This window comes from Manacus candei, unplaced genomic scaffold (genome assembly GCF_025592945.1).
Source record: "Manacus candei isolate 608988 ecotype Guabito, Panama unplaced genomic scaffold, ASM2559294v1 h1tg000014l, whole genome shotgun sequence".
Taxonomy (NCBI): domain Eukaryota; kingdom Metazoa; phylum Chordata; class Aves; order Passeriformes; family Pipridae; genus Manacus; species Manacus candei.
This window is the reverse complement of record NW_026138062.1, coordinates 54,592,541-54,615,279: the sequence shown is the minus strand read 5'-3', so window position 1 is coordinate 54,615,279 and position 22,739 is coordinate 54,592,541. Positions and strand designations below refer to the sequence as shown.

The 22,739-nt window shown below is 38.6% G+C and overlaps 1 protein-coding gene across 1 annotated transcript in view; it reads right to left on the bottom strand.

The window, feature by feature from the left end:
* The window catches only part of MAN1A2 (mannosidase alpha class 1A member 2), a 134,291-nt gene that overhangs the window by 24,198 nt on the left and 87,354 nt on the right, over positions 1–22,739 (bottom strand). Inside the window, exons 6-9 of the mRNA XM_051780282.1 lie at positions 22,605–22,699; positions 19,963–20,086; positions 19,444–19,537; positions 853–968 (exon numbers count right to left, since the gene is read on the bottom strand). Coding sequence (XP_051636242.1) covers positions 853–968; positions 19,444–19,537; positions 19,963–20,086; positions 22,605–22,699 — 429 coding nt within the window. The remainder of the gene's footprint in view (positions 1–852; positions 969–19,443; positions 19,538–19,962; positions 20,087–22,604; positions 22,700–22,739) is intronic.

Below are 22,739 nucleotides of genomic sequence, written 5' to 3'. Positions count from 1 at the left end.
TTGAAAAAAACCAGGGCATGCACAGAGTACGGAACACATCAAGCACCAACCACACTTCTGCACTAGGACAAGACTACATGGTCCCTGCTGCTACCACAGCTCACTTGCCTAAAATTAGCTTAGTTACGCTCTACACATCTTAACTGTACCTTAGGTACAGCGGCATAATGGGCATAAGAGAAGCTGATGAGAGAAGATGCCTGGGTGTGGGGAAACTGAGAAAGTAAGAGCTGGGCAGCATAAAGCTCAGAGCCACCACAAAAAGGCCCCCACCCCAAATCCTACTGAACGGTGCTGCAGTACTCCCTGTTTGGGCAAGCACTACTTGATCTGTGAGAGGGCACAAGACCATATCACAAAAGAACCATAGAGTAAGGAATAGATATGAACTACATTTCACAAGATAAATATAGAATGTAATATGTAAATGCCTTAGAAAATAATAAAAAGAATAAAACAATTTGGGACTTCAAACTCCTAGAACGATTCTGAACACTGGAGAAAAATTACTTGGTCGTTCTGCACATATCTTAGGGTTGCCAGATCTCTTCCTAATAAACTAGAGCTTGGGCTTTTACATTATACCATTCTGGACAAGCTGATTAATTCTAGTACAATAGTCTGCATCAGATGTATTCCACAATAATACGTTTTAAACTCTCAGAGTGAAAACTAGTATTATTCATCACTTGATTTCTTAAAACTTACATAATCAAAACAAGTCCTGTGGTTGATGGTGGTTTTTTTTTGCTTAGTTGTTGGTTTGGGTTTTTTTTGGGGGGGTATTTTTTAATTTTTAAAATCATTAAAGATGGTTCCACTGTATTGGAAAACTCAATGAATTATAATCACCTCAATTGCATCGTCGTACATTTTTCTTGCCTCCGTGTCCATCTTGTCTGACATAAGCCAGGCTTTCAATAAATATTCATAAAAACTGTCTCCCAGCCCGCCCACGGATGTGTGATCTGTAGAAGGGAAAGAGGGAAGAGAACAAAAAAAATGTTGAAGTTGTTATGTAATAGCACCTTAATTTATTCAAAACATAAACTTATGTTTTTAAGGCCTACTGCTGTAGAATTAACATTCTAAGCCTGTTTAGCAGGACAAAGTTACACTGCACCCTATTCCCTCCAAACTTACTTCACAGGCATGGAACCTGCTGCATGTGTTCACTGTCATTCTGCACAGGGGGCTAGCCCTCACATAAAAAACGTACTTTAACCTCTAGTTTTACTTCCTTCCAAAGAACCTAACTGTTCTGTTGCTAGGGTTTGGGGTTTTATTTTTTTTTTTAATGTATATGTCAAAAATGTATGTAGAAAAACCCCTCAGATCTCTTTATCCAGGGTGTAACCAGGCTACATGGCTGGCTAAAAACTGCCATGAACTACATAGAATCCAATATTTCCAGGAGCTTTTTAATTCTAACAAGGTAGTTACTCGACAGACCAATGAAGTCCTCAAATTAAATGTTCTTATTGAAGCTATTTCAGTCAAAAGGGAGGCAAACTGTCTTTGCAGTGTACAACACAGGACCTGCTCTTTTTTGCCATGCCCAAGCAACCAAGCGGAGCCACACTATGTGCAACAGGGTAAAGCTGCTTGACTATTAGAAGTCACCATTACCAGCACTGGACCTCCTGACACACAGATTTTGGTTTTGTCCTCTTTTTTTTTTCTTTTTCTTTCGAGGTTGCCTTTCACAAGTAGCATCATTGCTATTCTGTGCTGACAGACCACATGAGATCAATCAACCTACACTTCTCTTTGGGTGAACTATCCCCACAAAAAGCCTACTGATGGTCTGACAGCCTCAGAGTTTCTTTTCCAAACAGGATAAGCACTCCCTAGTACACCCTTCATTCAAAAAGCAGCACACTCCATGAGATTTAATAAGTGACTCCAAACAGAACACACATAACCTTTTCTTTCCTAATGTTACACCCCTCAAAACACTGGCACAAGAACACAAGAACTCTACTGAAGCTAGACAAGGGAAATGTTTAACGCCAACATTGCCACAATGCCAGAAATTCACTGCCCTAAGCATGACTGTTTCAGTCATGCAACTTGCCTTTTACTGCATGAAGGAAAGATATGATACTTCCTTTTAAAAAAGACATGATACTTCCTTTTACAAAAGACCTCAAAAAAGTATTCTTTGCAGTCTTTCTAGAATAAAGGTGCTAAAGAGGTCGAAACTCTCCTTCTGTTCTTTTTCTCTTCAAGCACCATCCTGCCCCAGTATGTCAGCTTGTCTCTGAAGATGTGAGTAGGAGGATAGAGCTGGTAGGTGCTGCTATCCTAACTCTTCTAGCTGCCTCTTGGCTCCTCTGCTACTTACAAATGGATTTCTAAACAAAAGAAGGAGCAAATGGAGAGCCAGTAGCTTCCCATTTAGTTTCAAGTTGTGAATTTGAAGCAAATTACTTCATGCCCTTCTCTTATACCTCAGAATCTCCTCGACTGCCTTTTCACACCCAGTTACTCAATGATTATGAGTTTTCATAAGCTTTCTAGCTCTGAGCCATAAAAGGACATTCAGGTCATGAGTCACTTTCTCACACAAACGCAAGGGCTAGAAATTACTGTTTCAATGTACAGTTACATCCTTAAGTAGACACAAGAACTACGGGCCTGTGGTTTTCAGAAAAAAAAAACAACACCACAAACCATCACAAGACTTCAAAGCTACGACTCATGTTAGCACTACTCAGGGGCTGTCTTCATCAGAGACACTGTTTAAAACTACTTCTGTTAAGCTGCTGCGTCCCCAGCTGAGCTCTGTCACTTGAGTCAGCGCTGCTCCTTGGCCAGATTTCTTTGACAGATGCACTCAGCCCCCAAGGAGGACAGGGTTGTTGAACCCTCAGCAGGGTTTGTCTTGTAGCAGCTCCAGCTGGGTTCGGGGCAGGAAAGAGCAGGAAGATGAGTGAAAAAGGTTTATTTTCTAAACAGAGAAATCCATACTCCAGATGAGTTTCCAAAGCCAATTATCAGTAACATGCCCCATTTCATGTCTACTTCTTCAGGCAGTCATTTGAGAACTGTCCCTCTCCTGTCAGTAGCTCTTCCTCTCCTTCACATTGTCTCCAGCTGGGATGGGGCAACCCCAGATGTATGTACAGACTGAGATGTTGGAAAGCAGCACTGTGGAAAGGGACCTGGAGGTTCTGGTCAGTGGCAAGTTGAATATGAGTCAGCAGTGCCCTGGCAGCCAGGAGGGTCAACCATGTCCTGGGGGGCATCAGGCAAAGCATTGCCAGTGGGTCAAGAGAGAGGATTGTCCTGCTCTGCTCTGCACTAGTGCAGCCTCACCTTGAATATTGTGTGCAGTTTTGGGCACCACAATATAAGGAAGATATTAAGCACTTGGAGAGCATTCAAAGGAGGGCAAAGAAAATGGTGAAGGGCCTTGAGGGGAAGCCATATGAGGAGAGGCTGAGGGCACTTGGTCTGTTCAACCTGGAGGAGACTGAGGAGAGACCTCACTGTGGTCTTCAACATCCTCACGAGAGGACGCAGAAGGGCAGGCACTGATCTGTTCTCTGAGGTGACCAGTGACAGGATCTGAGGGAATGGCCTGAAGCTGAGTCAGGGAAGGTTTAGGTTGGATATTACCCAGATTTACCCAGAGTGTAGTTGGGTATTGGAACAGGCTCCCCAGGGAAGTGGTCACAGCACTGAGGTTGCCAGAGTTCAAGAAGCATTTGGATGACATTCCCAGGCACATGGAGTGATTCCTGGGGATGGTCCTGTGCAGGGCTAAGGGTTGGACTCAGTGATCTTCGTGGGTCCCTCTGAACTCAGTATATTCTGTAATTCTGTTTCTCATCTTAGATAAAAATATAGGGAACACAGGAACCAGTAGCACCAGGAGACACAGGACTCAGAGCCATCCCCTAGACAGCTTTTTTTGCACCTTCTTCATGTAGTTCGGAGAATAGAGCTGCACAAGACTCTCAGATACAGATCCTACTCCCACTCAGCAAGTGAGAAACAAACGTGGTAAGAAGCTAACGCCTTCCAAGGGCCCTGAAACTCCCAGTAGAAATGTTTTCCCTACTCCTCTATTGCGTACCTCACTCCAGCTCTGACCTGCCAAAGAGTTTTCAAAGCTCCTCTCTCAGTCAGCAGTGGGCTCCTCCACTCCCCAGCTGATGCCTTTCACAGAGAGACCAGAGGGAAGACCTATCAAAAAGGGCAAAATGATTCTGTTCCTACATTTTGGCAGCAGGAAAGGGATAGATAAAATATTTCTGGTAGTCACATATGATGGTACTTCAACAGAGCTGGTTGCATCAAGATAGAGCCATCTTTATGTCCCTGTCCCCCTTCCCTTCTGCAAAAATAGTCAAAAGAGGATGGACATGAAAAGGAAGCCACAGCAGCAGGTGAACTAGGGTTTAAGCACAACAAGTTTTCCAACTTCTGCAGATGCATTAACTGCACCCTGGCAAGGTCTTCTTCAGGTCTTCTGCTAGTGTCTGAAGGTGTTGCTAAAGCAAGAATCTGCTACATTTTGTAAGGATTGTAGGTAGAAATGACTGAAAATTAAAATACTTTTTGTGACAGATTGTGGTCTTTGACAACTTGCTCTCACCTAGAGTGGAAATGCTAAAGAAATATTTTCCAAGATTCCTTAGTATATATATAACTGGTGAAAACTGCAGATTTGAGTCATCACATATCATTCTCTCCTAAAAACGAAGCTCTCTACCCAAACTTCCCAGGAAGGTCCAGGGTGATTATCACTTTCTCCTGCTATTTGAGCTACAGCTCAGATAGATTCAAAGATTTAACTGAGCAAAATGTTTTGCTCAGAAAAATGTTTTGCATATAAAATAGACTGAAGTTTTCAAACTGGCTCTAACCTTACACGTCAATCCAGAGTACTAAAAAGGAACAATTTGTGATTTGAGTAACTGAGCTTCAGTCATCGTCTTGGCACTGAGCAGTCCTCAGTAATCAGTTGAGAAGGTAAGCATTAAGTTTAAAATGTTTACAAGCATTTTGAAAAGTTAAAAATGGATTTGTTTTTTCATATATTTGATCTACAAGAATTAATTAGCTCTATGTTACTTAAAGTTATTTTGAAGAACTGTTTCACAGTGAAATCCTGAAGCAACATTCATTGCAGATTAAGACAAATATAGGAAAAAGAACAGAAGCATGAGGGCACATCAAATACGGCAGAAGCCACATGTATATGTTCAATGTATACATTTTTAGAACATTCATTCCTTCTAATCAAGACAAATTAAGATATTTTCTTCATACCTATTTTTTCAAATGAAGGCCCAGATGACTGGGCAAACATAAAAGGATTCCAAGTGAAAGATTGCTTTGGAAGTGTAATTTTAAAAAACACAGCAGCTACAGTTGGAAAGAATAGCTTCAACTTTTGCAACCAAAAGCAATTACAAGAAGCCCTGTATTTTTTTTTGGTTTGTCACACTTGAAAGCATATTGTGTGCAAACGTCTGCAGTCAGTCTGTTTGTACAGTCCTTCTTGCCAGAAAGAAACAAATAAAACCTTAATAGAAAGACAATGATATTTAAAGTTCATAGCAACATTTTTGCTCAGCTACTACAAAGGCTTTACATCCTATTAAATATTGGCATTTTTCTTCTTAATAAACAGCACACAATTGTAAACAAAAAAACCCCCAAACAACAAACCAATCAATCTCGTAGCAATATTTTAATGAGTTTTTAATGCAATGATGAAAGATTTATACTTAGTCAAATATATGCCCAAAATCACATCCATCTCTTTCCAACAGACTGAGTGGGGGGATCTTCTTTTAAATCCTCACACCATCATTATCTAATATTCCTAAAGCTAGTTTCACTCCAAATGATCTTATTTGTATCAGCAATCCATTAGCTCACTGCTGACACAGTCTCCTCTGACAAGAAGCAGGACAATAATTTCACAGCAAACCACAGACCTATGCAGCGGGTCAGACGGGGTGTACATACTGTCTGACTGAAATGCCAATGAATCTCAGCCCCAAAGAGGAGGGAGAGTCTGTGCTCTGGTGATTTGTTCTCCGTAAGTAAAATTGGTTCTTTACACATCTGGGGAGACAAAGAAACTTGTTTTTCCTCAGCTAGCTCTTCAGGGCGCAGGCAACAGGACTCCCCCTTCTCAATGACAGGCGAGGCACTGAGGCAGATCTTGCTGTTCTTTCTCTCCAAGACTAATTTTTGGGTATGATTTTAGATAATACTGATACGAGGCATTCACACAGCTCATTCTCCTATCTCACATATCCAGACCTACCTAATGGCTGTAAATAACTACCTCCACAGCAAGCCAGTTTCCAAATGAATGGCAGTGGTTCCCAAGAACTCGGTTATGGATGCAGACTGCAAGTTACCCGCATGCGTCACTTCCTTTTGTTTACAGGGAAAGTTTGGTTCAGTGAGCAATAACATATTTTCCACAACAACTGAAAGCCCCCTAAAGATAACATTAATAACGAGTCCTGCTCTAATGAAGGTCTACCTGCTCTCTAGAGCAAACTCAAGATGTGTAAATTATTTTTAAGCAGATGGCTTTAAGTAGTTAACGGCAGCTTAATGATGCAAATTAAAAACAGTTCATGATTTGCTAAACCCTCTCTGCTTTGTGCCTTAATTGTTCAATTGTCATTTCTTGGCAAGGAGCAAGAAAAAAGAAAGAAGCCAGGCATTGTTTTAAAAGCAGCACATAATGCCAGAGCTGATGCTATAGGCCCAACACCTGAGGGTGAGGCTTTCTGATAGCCCCGAGCAGATAGGGAGTGAGCCACTGCCCCTCCCTGACCCCAGGGCACGTCCTCCTGTCTTTTCATTGCTTCAGAAAGCTTATGCATCACTTACTGCACACAGAGAAGAAAAAAAAGATGTAATACAATACCGAGCAGAAGTATGCTTAGCATGCATAGGCTGTCCTGCTGGAAAGCAGTTCGGTGAGATAACATTGTAGCAGTACATAAGCACAAGCAGGTAGAGATGCAGATCAACTAAGCCCATAGTATTTTTAATCCACGAATTGCAACTACAACACTGATTTAATATTTTAAGGTACAGACAGACAGAGAACGACCAAGCAAAAAAATTAGAAATTTGGCAATATGTAAAAGAAACTCAAATCTCAGAATTTAAATAGTTAGTTACAGCTCTAAAGTAAAGGAAAACTAACTTAAGCCCATGCTATACTCCATAGACTGGAAACACCAAAATAAACAAACTACTGATTCATTTCAACAAAAAGAGGAGTAGTACAGAACTACTTTGCAACAAAAGAATGAAGTAATAAAAAGGGAGACTGTTCTTCCTTAAGGATCACAAACTAAATCTTTGACAAAGTGCTACTGTAATAAGTCAGAGAAGGAGTTCAAGAATGGAAAAGTTAAGTGACCATGAGGGAACAGCGAAGTGATTAACCTAATATTAACTTTCATTAAGAAACCCAAACACCCCATCACCAGTAGTTGTTAAGGCCTGTACCAACTGCCCTTACACTGCAGAGCCCTCTTTCTCCGTGCAGGAAACTTTCAAAGATTTTTTTTTTCCTGTTTGTCTTCAGAGTGGCTCTGATTAAATTTCAGTTCAATCTTTACTTCACGTAGTTTGGGCTTAGTGCTCCTCAGCTGCTCTAAATAGGTGCAAGCTCCCCTTCTAATCCTTTAATCCAGAAAGCTGAGGCCCTGGAAATTGCAGCTGCTGCAATTCACAGCAGAAATTCAACCTAAGGATGTCATAAGCCATAGTGGTTGGCTTAAAAGTGCAAACACTTGTAAATTAACTGCAGCAGAGGCAGCCCTGATAAAAAGAGACGAAGGTGCACTTTTTAGTCAGCTATGAACTACTTATCACTAAGGAACATGTCAACAGCATGACATTTTTTCTGAAAACATGCAGCTCGGTTGGTGCTGATAACACTAAGGTTGTGAGTTCAATCCCCCTACGAGCCATTCACTTAAGAGTTGGACTTGATGATCCTTGTGGGTCCCTTCCACCTCAGAATATTCTGTGAAATCTGTGAAGTTCCACTTGCTGAAATCCAAGAAAATTGTAACAGGACTATGTTCAAAGAACGTAAATTAAGGGTGTAATGCCAAGCATTTATAATTGGGAGATGGTTGAATAGACATTGCTTCCCATTCTACTGTCTGGTAATCAAGCAACAAGACAAACCTTGCTCAGCTCCTCCCAACCTGGGGATATGTGATCACATCTGCTCAGCACACACAGCTCTAGAGAACGTAGCAGCTGAAATCTAAATACACCATATGGAGAAAGTAGATGTGAATAATCTTAAAAGGCCTGGAAAAATATGGATGGTTCTTGAGTTCCTTAACTATACTCCTTGAAAAAAGAAACTTTGATCTGTGTAGAATCACGTTCCACTTCTAGTTTCATTTAGAAATGGTTAAAGCATTTTTATCAAAATTGTTTAAAAAACCCCAACAAAACAGCTTGGGCCAGACAGAATATTCCAGTTGGAAGAGCTGAAGTCTGGTAGCTACAAGAAAGTGAAAATATAATCACTTAATAGAAAGTATTAAGGACTTAATAATAAGTCCTACCAGTTTGTCATATAATAAAATTAAGAAAAATTACTTCCTAGAACTGTAGGGTTTATCAAGATAAAGATTAAAAATTGTCAAACTTGCACAATTCAAGTGTATGCAAAGACAAAAGAAATAATTTGAAACAGACCAGCAAGTATAACTAGCCCAATTAATACATATATTTAGGCAACTAATGTTGTTAGAATCTAACCACTTCTTCAATTACAGAATGTAATTTATGATCCTGTAATGTCAAAGGAATATCCTAATTTGGTATCTTACAACAGACTGTCCTTTCACTCTCAGGAATTCACAGCTGGAACAAATATTTTCTTTTTTTGTATTCAAACTTTCCTGAAACTTCAAAACATTCCAGCTATTATTTATAATTCTGGAAAGATTTAGGTCATCTCTCAGAAGGCATGTTCACGAATTTAAGACCAATCAACCCATTAAATCAAGTCCACATGCTAAAATTAGAAACATATTAAAACCTTACATTGATGTTTTTACTGAGAAGTAAAGTGGCCTTTTATCACCTGAAGTTGTCTTTTCAAGACTATTACACTCACCCACAAAGCCACCCAAATAAAGCACACCTGCCTCTCTGCAAAGTTTGGAGTCAGTGTAAATCCCACCTGTGCAGGTAGCTTTAACCAAGCTGCTGGGATTTGCAGGGGATTGATGGGAAGTCAGGTACATGTTTATCTCTGATGACAAGGTGGCTGTGAAAAGCAGCTAAAGGGTAGTAACATCACCTACTACAAACAATACTGCTGTAGGCATGTGCCCGAAATGCAAAGAGTCCCTTTCGAATAAGATTTCCTACACAGGGGGATTGACAAGCTCTTAAGGTCATTACAACCTTTAGTTTAGTCACCATAACCTTCCCTGAAGATCTCAACACTCCTCTTACTGATTAAAAAACAAGAACAGGAGAGAGAGAAACCTTTATTAGATTAAATCTAGTCCAACACTCATCTCTACAAAATTAGCTGGCAAAACCACCGTCAACAACTTCACTCTCTCCCTTCAAGTTTTATCAAAACCATGGCAGTTTACATATTTACATATGTACGTGTGTATATATATCACACATGAAAGCTGACAGTCAAAAGCGATTCAAGAAGCAAGTACTTACGGATTATACCACATGCAATATAAATCCAGGCTACTCTGCCTGTTTTTTTCTCCTAAACTTCTGTCTAAGTATCTCTTACTTTTCTTCTCACGACAAATGCCTGAAATGGCACACACAGTCAGCTGAAGTTTTGGTCACTCTGTAGGTGCTAGGAAATTGTGCCGATTTTAAGACTTACTCAGTCCATGCTCTATGACTTACACTGAGCTACCACACCATATGTGCACAGCATTCATCACCATCCCTTTCTTATTTTTGACCATATGGGTTCAAAAAGTGCTATCTGCAAGCTACGTTTTCACACAGACCTCCAAGTTAACTGTCTTCAAAGCCATCAATGTAAACTCTCAAAACCACCCCTAAAACACGTTAACACAGATTAATTTACTGAATTCACAGTGAGGAAAATAAATGTTGAAGCTGTTGTGGGACAAATTTCAAATTCCAGATATTGATGCACTCCTCACCAAGATCATGCTCTAAAAGTATAGTTTAGTGGTATAGCAAAATGAAATATTCATCTTTCCACAGCAATGTATGCAAGCACTTTCAAAACCCAGTTACAACATATCCAAATAATTTCTTTAGAAATTATTTATAGACACTTCTTTTCAAATGCATAATTCATATACATGTTTAACCTTCCAATAACACTAGAATCTTTAACACGCTAAACAAAACTTTTATTTGTTCACCTTTTTCAGCATCTTGCTCAAAAGATCAGTAAAACGCCTAAACATTGTAGTCTTATAAAAGCATATTCCCTGTAATGTACAGTTCTGCTGTATTTCATTAAAATAAAGTTTTAACTGATTATCTTGCTCTTGGTTCCTAATGAATAAACAAATTCCAATGCAGCTTTTTCTTGGAACACAGCTAATTACATTTGTACAAGGTTGTAAAGCAAAAGGGCAAGGGGAATTCCCCAGCAGAGATTACACAGATTATTTTCTATTCTAAACACATGCATGTTCCTAAGAACAGAACATCACAGAATATAATGGAGAACAAAATTAAGGACATCTGCCAATATGGCAAAAAAAATTAAACTGCAAAGAACTGGCCCCTCCTCCTCACCTGCAACTGCATGCTTACTGCTGGAAGTCTAGAAATAATGTTGTATTTAGAAATAATGTTGTATTTATTCATAATGCAATCAACTGAAAGCAGATTTCAAGTAGAAAAACCCACCTCAAGAAATGCGTATACCAGTGTCCAAACTAATCATCACATAGATCACATATCTCCAGTTCTATAACTGACATTCCAACCACAAATCAAAAAAAGAAATTTACTTACTAAATCAAGTAAATGTGCAAAGATGAAGTCAGGTTGGAAACTACTCTACAACTACTTTTACAATATATAATTATTTTAATTCTGCACCATTTAATTCCTATTTAAGAGAGAGAAAATATTTTCCTTATGCTGAAGGGGAAAAAAACAATCTGAGAATTAAAGCATTAGAAATTATTATTCAAAAGTCCAAATAGAAGGTAATTATCTGAAGAATTTGGGAAGATACTTTGGAATATATAGGCTTACTTTACTCAATTCCCTTCACTTCCTTTTAGGTTATGGATGTTTTGCAAGAACTTGACATTACATTTTGATTTGTCATGACTCATGGCACTGCCAGTTTCTTAGTGTTGTCTAAAGCAGGTAGGGTTACTACTAGATATAATTTAAGATACTTCTGCTAAGCAATGCATCTAGTAAATAAATAAAGGGGAGGAGGGAAAACGCAAAGAACCTTCAAAGTTAAATGAGAATACTAGCAGCTTCAGCTGGCAAAGACAGGAATTTTCCAACACTAGCATCTTTCTCACTACCTGTAACTACACTATCAACCTGTTAATTTATGCTACAATCATATTTTTATCTGAAATATTTACCTGCAGTATTTCTTTAATGTTTTGAAAGACCACTTCATTCTTCAGTATTATTCACTTCACCTGGCAATCCGCAAGGATTTTAATCTCCCAGAGAGGCACATGTAAAGACTGAAAGGATTTCTTGCCTAACTTTAAAAATGAAAGCACCAGTAACTGATAAATAAATCAGTATTTGGATTCCTATCTCTGCAGCACCTTTGAAAGCTTGCATTCAAGAGAACCACTCTTCCTATATATAGATATAGATATATATACATCTCAGTCAGATAAGAGTTCATACTGTCAGGGCAATACCCTTCAGCTGACATGCTGATTGTTCTCAGTATTAGCTAACATTCTCATATGGGGGGATATGCAGAATGTGACAGCATCTTCTTCATCAAAAAAAGTCTGCAGATCACAGGGGCCATTAGATTTGGGTGGCAGAGCCTGGAGGCTGACAGTGGGTCACTGAGCCCAAGGTTTATGTGCCAGCAACTGGAAACACCCACATGTGTTTGTTTTTCCCAGTGAATTTAACCCCGAGTGCATGTGTGTATGTGTAGTCCATTAGCAAACTTCCAGCTGGACAGCAGGAGATCTGCATCTGAAAGAGCCAAGCTCTGAGTTGATGGCTGCATAAGAGGTCCAGGCTGCAAGCACAGGTATGGGGTAGACCAGGAGCCCTTGCTCATAACTGAAGGATCCATGAACATGAGGACACTTGTGAAGGGTGCGAGTCCATGCATTTATGTGACAGTGAACATAACGAGAAGGATCAAAACCTGGCTACCTGCAGGTAGGTTCTATGTGAGCTGTGGCAGTACAACATGTGGGTGCTACAAAGGCAGTGCTGTCGGTGGTGGCCTGTGTGGGCAGCTCAATTAGTGTCCTCTCACCATACGTGCACACCTCTCTAGGACACATTCTCAGCCTCACCACCAGCCAAAGTCCAAATGGGAACTTCAGCAATCGGATAGGGATGGAGAGACCGGTACCTGTCTGGGCTTCAGTAGCTAGGAAAGAGGAATCCCCAGGTCTTGGAGTCTCATGGATGTAGTGGTTTTCCTAACATCTTTAAGTGTCTTACAAACATTTATATCAAATTTATTTTTAATTTTTCTTTAAATTCTGAACAATAAATATAGACAGACAGTGCTATGTATTTGATACAATCTCTTATCACAAATGAAAATAGATAGGAAGTATTGCTCATGGTTTGTCTATTACCTGCAAGAGTTTAAATTAAGCAGTTCAGTTAATTACCTAGCTCAGCCCAAGAACATTAGCCTAAAACCAGCTGTACAGGCAGGCATAAAAAAACTGGAATAGTTACCCAGTATTTCCACTGATTTAATGACAGTAATTTAAAATAGTTTTTATTGGTTTTCCTACATATGAAAATTGTACCATTTTATCTGAAGTGTAAACCTAATCCAAATAAATTAAATCCACAGAAGCTTTCTCTAAATAGTATTTTAAAATTAGAAGTGCTTGGTTTGGTTTAATTTAAGCATTTATTGTTGAAAATGGAAGACCACCTGATAAAAATGAAATATGCACATCCATAAAGGTTTATTTAAAGGCCAGTCCACAGCACAAACAACTGGGAAACAGAGGATATAAGCTTCTCCCAGTGAGCCATCTGGGTTGTGCCTCTACTTACTCTGTAGTAACAGGTGCAGGGAACTGAAAGAAGGTGAGAACATCACCAAAAGGCGCTAAGGTAGTGTGTGTAACAAGGCAGGCTAAATACCTGTGTGAATCTTTTTACTATCTTTAAAGGATAGCCATGTACATGGAAGACACCATTTAAATTTAGTGCACTAAATGCACATAACACATGTGATTGATACCACACTGTCAGGGAGTCCTTGTAAACATGCTGACAGAGTGCTCCTCATCAGGCTTTTAACTTAGACTACTTGCAAATCTGAGCAAGGGGGCTTGTTTTCGTTAAGGAGACATGAATAAAGCACTGTAGAATAAACTGTTCATCACATCAGCATTCAGTGGTGGCAAATTCAGTATCTGCTGTTACATTCGTAATAGCAATGCTCAGCTCATGCACTGTAAATTCACATGCTAGCTTGCTTTACAGCAACTTGTTAATGTGCTCACATATCACTAAGTCATAATAAACACACAAGATTAACATAGAATAGATAGTTCTGCTTATTTTCTTGCATATGGAAGTTACGGTCTAGTAACCACAGCGGTGTTGGATCAAGAGTTGGACTTGATGATCTTGGAGGTCTTTTCCAACTTTGTTGATTCTACATTTAGTATAAACCCCAATTTTAGTTAAACTGACAACTTTCTTTGTAGCCAATCCAGGTAACTCCATAGGTAGCCTAAGCACAGGAAATGAGATTTGAAGTCAGAGTGATTAGAGATCCCTTTTCATAACATTATTATTTGCAAGACATGTTGGAATCAGAAGAAATACAGTAATTTATTCTTGGTATTGGAAAGCAAAAAGGAAGAATGCCCAATTTACAGAAATGTGCAAACACAAGTAGCATTCCCTGACTTTGAAATAACATGCAGATTGGCATTTCCTTTGTTATGGCTCTTCTAGCTAGTATTCTCATCTAACCTGTTTGCAAATGCAAATTAGAATTAAATTTTCTCAACATATTTCATTTCTTAAAAAGTCCTTTTTCTTCAGTACAAATTAATTTCCATAATTCTGAAATCTCTTGCTTCTAATCACATTGCTGTTATATCTGCATAGCAGGCTTCTCTAGAAGCACGGTCACTGTTTTTGAAAATAATCCCAATTCGAAGTTCTGATGCTTAACACCAAACCAACCACTCACCATTTGTAAATGAAAAGCTAATAAACTTAACTGAAGGTTAATGTGAGAGGTTAGAAAATGGTTCTGGTTGGCTATTTTCCTTTCAGTCTTACAGAAACTGAAACCCCAACAAAGAAGTATCATAAATCACTTTCCTCCTCCTGGATATAATGAACCCCATTCCTGCTACACAGCAGTAAGTGTCCAGTTGTATTACAAAGCATTTGCACTGGAAAACATGGAGATTTAGCAATGACCAGTAAGCCATTCACCCAGCAGTTTTTAGGACTGAGTTTTACAGCATTCAAATGGAAAGAAATTATGGGATGGAACGGTAGTCCCTGTTCAGCCCTGCCTGTGGCTTCAGACGATGGCTGCTGCTTCTTCATGAGGCAGGCAGGAAAAGAAAGAAGGTAATCTGTCACAACAACTCTTCTTCAAGGGTTGTGACAAATGCATTAAATACAAATGAAAATCTATATTAATAAAATTGTAATCACTTGAAAGACACACCTATAGATTAATGTCACACTATATGATCTGACTCATCTCTACAACTTGTTAAGAACCTGGAAGCACTGGTCACACCCTCCTTGATGAAATCATTACTAACGGACTGGTAAGCTACTTCACTGATTATACCTTTTCAGGTAATTATAACAGAAACATTGACTGGTTTGAATGAAAACACACATCTTTCTAAGCTCCAGCAGAAGAATGATGAGTGAAAAGGATGGTCTGCAAGTCTCAGAGCAGTGTCCCCAGAACATCATTCCCCAGCAGTAAAACTGCAGAACATGGTGTTTATACTGAGATCAAAAGGCCTGCACTCTGATAAATCAAACCACAGCAGAAATGATTCACAGGACCCTGCATCCTAACATCAGAAGCATACCAACAAGGTTGCAGCATATCACATACACCATTCCCTTTCTCCTAATCCAAGAAGAGCACAGACCACCTTTAAAGTATACATTTAAATCAGGAAAAACAGACAAGACACAGCAACACGGACTAAGATCTACAGAGGCTAAAGACAGAAATATTCTGAGGCACAGAAAAAACCCATAACAATTGCTGATCCCTGCAAGGTCTGAAAGATCTTTATGAAAGTTAGCTCGTCATGCAAGAACCCTGGATATGCCAAGAGGACTGGAGAGTGAGTGTCCCCTTTTCTTGGAGTCCAGACAACTTGGACATGTCTTGGTACCTGTAAGTATTAGTGAATTAAACTTAGGAAAAAATGACAGTAGGTAAAAATGAGCTTGCTTAAAGAGTCTGTAAACAAATAAATACCATCTTCCCCTTCTACAAGACCCAGCACTGAATTTTATTACTCTAATTTTCCTACCCCAGCAGCTGACATACAAGCTTCATATTTATGAATTATATCCAGTTCACATAAACTTCGGATGGACAACACAGTATTTACATTCTGCAAAATCTAAGATTCAAAAAAAGGGAAAGGCGGTATGCTGGGAGACCTTACGTGTACTAAGTTACTTATGTGTCAGTATAAATTACTGCGCAAATCCCCGGAGGAAAGAGGAAAAAGGAAGGAAATATTTCTAAATGGGGTATTTCAAAAGCACATTAGTCGCTCACACTAGCAGTTCATACTTGGGACGACAAGTCAAATAAAGTAGATGCAATATTTGTGGGGTTTTTTTCGTTAAAACCACAAAATCAGGATGTGCCTCGGCTCCTTGTGCAAACAGCTCTGAGAAGGTATCAAAATACTCTATCAAGTGTCAAGGTAGAAGATATCGAGAATTTTCCACAAAGTTCTTTGGTAAGTAAAGATTGATCCAACTTACAGCCCTGTGGGGCCACATCAAACCCACAGAACATGATGCTTCTCTTTACTTCCACAAATTCGTCCTGCAACAGGAATTTCCTTTAAGTATTCAAGTTTATCTATCAGCCTGTTAGAACAAATTATACAAAATACCAGCACTTCTAGAAGTGTATAACTTTTCTTCTATTCAAAACACAAAGTTTTTCTTTAAAAAAATAAATTATTAGGTAAAGACAAAACATAACTGCTGAGAAAACTGGACCTAAATGAATTCTTCCACTATGCATTTTGTCTAATATTCTCTGAAAAACCAACTTGTAGTAATAACATTAAGTCTGACTGTTACATATACATTGTTGTTTTTATTACTCTGAAAAAAGATACACACTCCTACAATGAAGGGTACACAAACAGAAAATAAACCCACTAATATAAAGATGCTTGCAGCTAAATCCCGTATTTCTTCAACAGTGCATTTAGACACATATTTATTTAGATTTATTCTACCTATTTCACAGCCCTTGTAACTTCCTTGGAATGGTGTACGGATTAAAAAAAACCTAACTAGAACTGAGCCCAAAAAATTCTGAGGAGAGGAAAAAAAATCTTAGAAGGAAGAGCAAAAAAAAAGGTAGAAGAGAAACCCCTGAAAGGTCAGAATCAAGAGTTACATGTATCTAGGCAAATAAAGAGTTCTGAAATAATTCTCAGAAACTATCTGCAGAAAGTACTTTGTACAAGATAAGATGCATTGAACTAAAGGTCACAGCACAGATGAAAAGGGCAGCTTTTCCAGAAGCTGAAAAAAGAAAAGTTATGATTTGGTCTCTTTCCTTTGTCTTAGTCTTTCCAGTACAAAAGTATATAACACACCAAATACAATGCTCTTTAAAATTACCTTCTGAGGAGGACATAAAAGCCTTGCCTGCCTTTAACACCAACCATGTGACTCAAGTCACTAACTACTGGAGACTCAAATGAGTCCCGGTTCCTCTAGTGAACCGGGACACTACATGTGAAGGTATCACCCTTTCTCCACTGACTTGTGCAATGCAGGACACAAACTGCAAGGGCATCAGGAGAAAGAAATTCCTGCCTAAGACTCAGTTATTCCCTCTAATACATCCAGTGTTTCAGTCCACATGCTCCTTTACCGTAATGTCTCAAATTTTTGCAAATAGGTTCACTGATGAGTAACCTGTCAGGGATACAACAAAGATATTTTCTCGTCATTCCATCTCGATTTGTGAAAAGAAAAAGTGAATAATGGGTTCTTTCTATCTAGTCCCCACAAAACTTTTCAAGTGGGGTTCAAAAATGCTTGTTGCATTGGGAAGATCCTAGAAATAACACCAGAACACTTGTATAGACATTTGGAACCTTATTTGCTAAAAAAAACCCCAAACAAACAAACCCCACAAAAAACGTCCAACCAGCAAATTCCAGGAAATAAGTTTATGTCTCATGAGCAGCATAAAAAAATATAAGACTCTATAAATTTGTATTTCTTTTTATCCTCAGAACTTAAGTCTCAGCCTGTAATCCTAAACTTTCGTTCCAAATTTATTACCTTTCAAAATCCATTTAAATAGTATGTTTGAGCTCCACCAAACTTCTGCAAAGTTAAAATTTGTACTGTATGTTTATTCTTAGTGACAAGGAGTATTTTATTTCCAAGAGATACTAATTCTCAGCATTGTTATTGCAAGAAAGCCAGAGAGGGACTTTTTATCAGGGCATGTACTGACAGGATGAGGGAGAGTGGCTTCAAACTGAAAGAGAGTAGGTTTAGATTAGATATTAGGAAGAAATTCCTTATTGTGGGGGTGGTGAGGCACAGGAAAATGTTGCCCAGAGAAGCTGTGGATGCCCCATCCCTGTAAGTGTTCAAGGTCAGGCTGGATGGAGCTTTGAGCAACCTGGTCTAGTGGAAGGTGTCCCTGCTCATGGCATGGGGGTTGGAATGAGATGATCTTTAAGGTCCCTTCCAACCCAAGTCATTCTATGATTCTATGAAACAGCCCCTAGTGACTCCTGGTTATATGCCACATTAGACTACTTTTGATAAAACAAGAACAAGTAGTTGGTTAGGAATAGGGAAAAAAGCAATAGAAAAATATTTCAAAGCAGCGATGTAAAATTGTCTTTTGAATAAATAATACATGAATATTTGTATTTGCTTAATTTTTTTTTTTCTGAATGTGTGGTTAAACCTAATTTTATCCAAAGAATTTATCCCATCAATCCATTTGCCTGTCTCAGAAGGTGTCACAATTCACTCAAAGACATTAGATGAGATATTAGATTAGGGAATTTTTGCCCTAACGATAGGATTAGACAAGTATTTCACAGTGACTGCAATGACAGCTGCATTCATCTCCCTCACATACCAGACTCAAAGTCAGGAGCAAATTCTCAGTTTGCAAGCCAGAACTTGTTCTGCTGGATATTTACAGCCAACCACTGAAATCCCCCAAACATATTACTGATGTCAAACAGGACAGAAATAGATCATCTTGCTTGTTTTGACCTGCATTCATAAAAGAAATAGAAACAGAAACCTTGAAGAAAAAGATTCTCTTTCATCACAGCCACTACGAAAGCACTAAACCACTCAACTTTTCTTTAAAGAACCACTTCAAGAAAAGGAATCATGTTTGTGTCTCTCTCTTCATGTTTTATCTCTCTACTTACATTGCAAGCAACAAAATCAACTTTTTCTTTTCATTCCAAAGCCTTTTTTTTTTTTTAATGGGAGACACATTGATACCAACAGGATCTGTAGGGAGGTTCATCATGCCATTTCACATGCCACTAAGTAAACGAATTACATTTGTAGATGTCAGTCCCTAACATAATTTAACCACCACAAACATGCATTACCTCTGTATCACCTTACAGTAATCCATTTACCAGATGGTTTGCAGAACAAAACCAGGAACAGAATCATAATGAGGAAATATTTTCAGCCTCATTCTTTATTACTGAAGATTTTACTGACTGATAAAAGTAAGGATAGGCACCAGATTTAGTAGGAAACTGTTTTCAGAAAGGACCCTAAAAAGCCAGTTCTGTGACTTCAGAGAGCAACAGGCAAAAATTGGTTTTAGGAGATCTCAAGTCTAAGTAATCCTTCAATGTCGGATGTTTTTAGGCAACACTGTTTTGTGCCCTATAGAATAATCTTTCTGATCTCCAACTCAGCAACAAAGTAAGAAGTGGAGCTTTAATTAGAAATTAGTAAAATAAGAATACTTACGCTGACCCCACCGTCCTGTTCTTGGGTTCAAATAATTTGGGTAAAGTCCATTAGGACGATCCATTTTTTGAAGTAACTTCCGAATGTGCATCACCTAAATTAAATCAAGAATCAGGATCACTGCTAACAACGTCCATCTGCTCTCTGCACATAGTTAAATCTTTTTTCCTTTTTTTTTAATTTTTTTATTACAAAATTTTCTTAATCTGAACCACAAGCTTTCTTGAGGGCTTTCTTCAGATTTGTATGGTTTTGTTTTTAAAGGATTGCTCACATAAACATGTTTAAAAATTATGATTTTTAAAGGTATGCTGAAACAAATAAGAAAACTTGTGTTGTCATATTTCTACTTGAAAAGGACATCTACTTGGTAATAGAAATACAAGCATGAATAAATTTACCTGCTACCAAGAATGCAGAGAGAATTCAATATAGAAAGTACTTCTCCTTTAATGCAATTTATGATGAAACAGAATAAAAGACACTAGTATGATAAAAGAAACTGATTTTGAGACTCACCTTGTTGTAGTATACAGGGTCCCCTGTCAAATAGCTGAGGTGGACAAATTCCATGTGCAGAGTACCAAACTCAGCAAGGATGCTGCTGCCAGCAGAAGCCCAGCCCCAGTTACGACCAACACCACTGAATTCCAACAAATACGCATAAAAAAGGGGGAAGACAACAAAAATTTCAGAATTACTGCATACAACACAACTATCACAGCTAATTAAACAGGTAACATCTAAATTTTAACCTGTACTTCAGATTATAGGAACTGTGGTTTGATTGATCAGTTAGCTCACTGGTTGGGTCTTTTTCAAAAAAAGATACCATGACCTCATCAAGAAAAAGTCCTGCAATTAAAAAATATAATATCTTGATGTCACAGAAATACGATGACTTAACACTGGGTTCAATCTCAGTTGTTGTTTATTTACTGTATGTTCCTAAGAATGAGAAACAAAATGAGACAAGTATATTTCCAAAGAGTGTAACGTTCACTTCCTTCTCCTGCCAAAGACCTGCTGTGTTCCCTTTACTTGTGTGGGATGTGCTTCTCTATCTGTATCTACATTGGAATACACTATGTTTTCTGTAGGCAGAATATATGAGTTCCTCAGGTTCACATAAAGAATTAGCAGAAAGTGTCACACACCTCCTATCTTTTGCACTCTAAGTGCTACTATCTTGCAAAGTCATAATTCCTAATTTACCTGGTTTAATCTAATGTGGGAGTTTTCACCACCTTTCAGGATCAGGTTATTTAATTTCTGGAGTCAACTACATTTTCCTGAATACTACTACTTTCTCTCACAAAAAAATTCAGTAAGGCTACAGTCAATTAGGAATGCCTCTTTATTTTTTAAATTACACATTGGAAAGAGAAAATGTAAACAAAAAATGTTGGTTATGGAGCAGTAGTTGTAGATCTCACAACACATTTTAAGACACAGTAACCACTGCTTACAGAGTGTAAAGACACAATCATGGCCTCAGAGGGTTTTTTGGTTTTTTTTCATTATCAATACAAAAGCTAATATAACACAAGTCAATAATTTTCCAAATATTTCCTTCAAGTCTGGTGTTCTACTGCATGTCAGCCTCATGACAAGTGTTCTTATATACACCTTCTACTGCCACTGCCCTCTGGCATGTCAGCCACTGTTTTCTGCTGTGATGCTGGCTGGTTCTATACGTTACTGAGAGACTGACACAGTAAATGCATAAATGACACTACCGTTCAGGAAATTTCTGGCACTCCAATTCTTTCCCCTCCACCTACTGCAAATCCTTCTCCCTGTCCTGTCTTTCTGATTGAGTTTTGAGACCTGACCTATCTGATGGTCCCCATGTTTTACTGATAAGTAAAACAAGCAATGCATCCATTGCTTCAGCTTCTTAAACCTCACTATCTGTGTTGCTCGAGCTAATGAGGCAGATGCCTGTGCTGATGAGGAGCATGGGCCACCAGGGCCCTTCAAACACACTGGAGTCATGGTGCAGGTTTGGGCTAAACAAAGTAAAAATAAAAAAACTCATTTATGCACAAAGGAACTTCAAGCTCTAATGCAGAAAGAACACAGTACTGAGTAAATGATAACATCATGCAGGAAGTGTGTAGGGAAATTTAACCCAACAATACTGACTGTACAAAAAATGGTCCAAAAAATGGTCTCAGTGGGGAAAGGCAGCATGGGCAAAGAAGAGAAAACCAGGTAAGGGTGGTGATGCCCTGCACCAGCAGAAGGGCAAACCACAGCTCCATGTTCTTCACCCAAGGCTGACAGCAAAGCGAGGAGCATATAGTTATCACAAAACGGCACCTGAGGCTCTCAAAAACGTCCTAAATCTCTTCACACTCCTAACAAAGCACAACAAATACCTCTCCCCAAAGGAAAATGATGTAAAACAATTCAAAACTCTCTGCTATTTACTATCCCACATTGCTTAAGTATACACACAATCTAGACATGCATCAGAATTCAGTTAGTGTTTAAGAACATACTAAAATTTAAAGAATGCCTTGCATCAAAAATGCTCTCTCAAAATCTGAGGAAGCAATACAAGATGAATTAGGCAAGGTAATTCCCTTCCACAAGGCAATATAGACCATTTAAGTCCAGTCTGACCTGAACAGTCACATAAAGGAGCCTCTCCATCTGCACAGACCATAGCAGACATACACACACTAGACTTTATACCCAAGTTAAACATAAAATGAAATAATATCTTCAGAGTCCTATCATCTTCTCAAATGCTGTGAGTCTTCTAAAGGTAACATACACCTCACACTGTTCAGAAAACCTAGTAAGTTCAACCCTGTCCTGCAAACAATTTTATTTTCTAATAGGCTCTTCAATGACTAAATAAACAATTATTAAGCTCTAGGGCAACACACAGAATAATACACTCGGTACAGTCCAACAGCACATTGAATGCTTATTGCACAATGAGAGGAAAAAACCCATGACCACGATTTATTGCAGTTAATGAGTTAGAATGCTCTAAACTCTATTAAAATTTTTTAACATGCCAGAAATGACAGTTTGTCTCCATCTTCTACAGCTTCCCCACTAAGAAAAACTGATGTATGCCATTACTAATTCTAAGTTGGAGGGAGGGGGAGGAACACACGTCCCCACAAAAGAAAACTCATTACCTTTTCAGATTCACCATTGCCCATGGTATACCCGTAGGTGTGTTGAAAGCTGGAAGAAGTTTTCCTGCCAGTTGCACTGCTTTGATCTTGAAAACCTAAGATAGTAGGATCAATTGCAAATAGTTACAAAGTCTG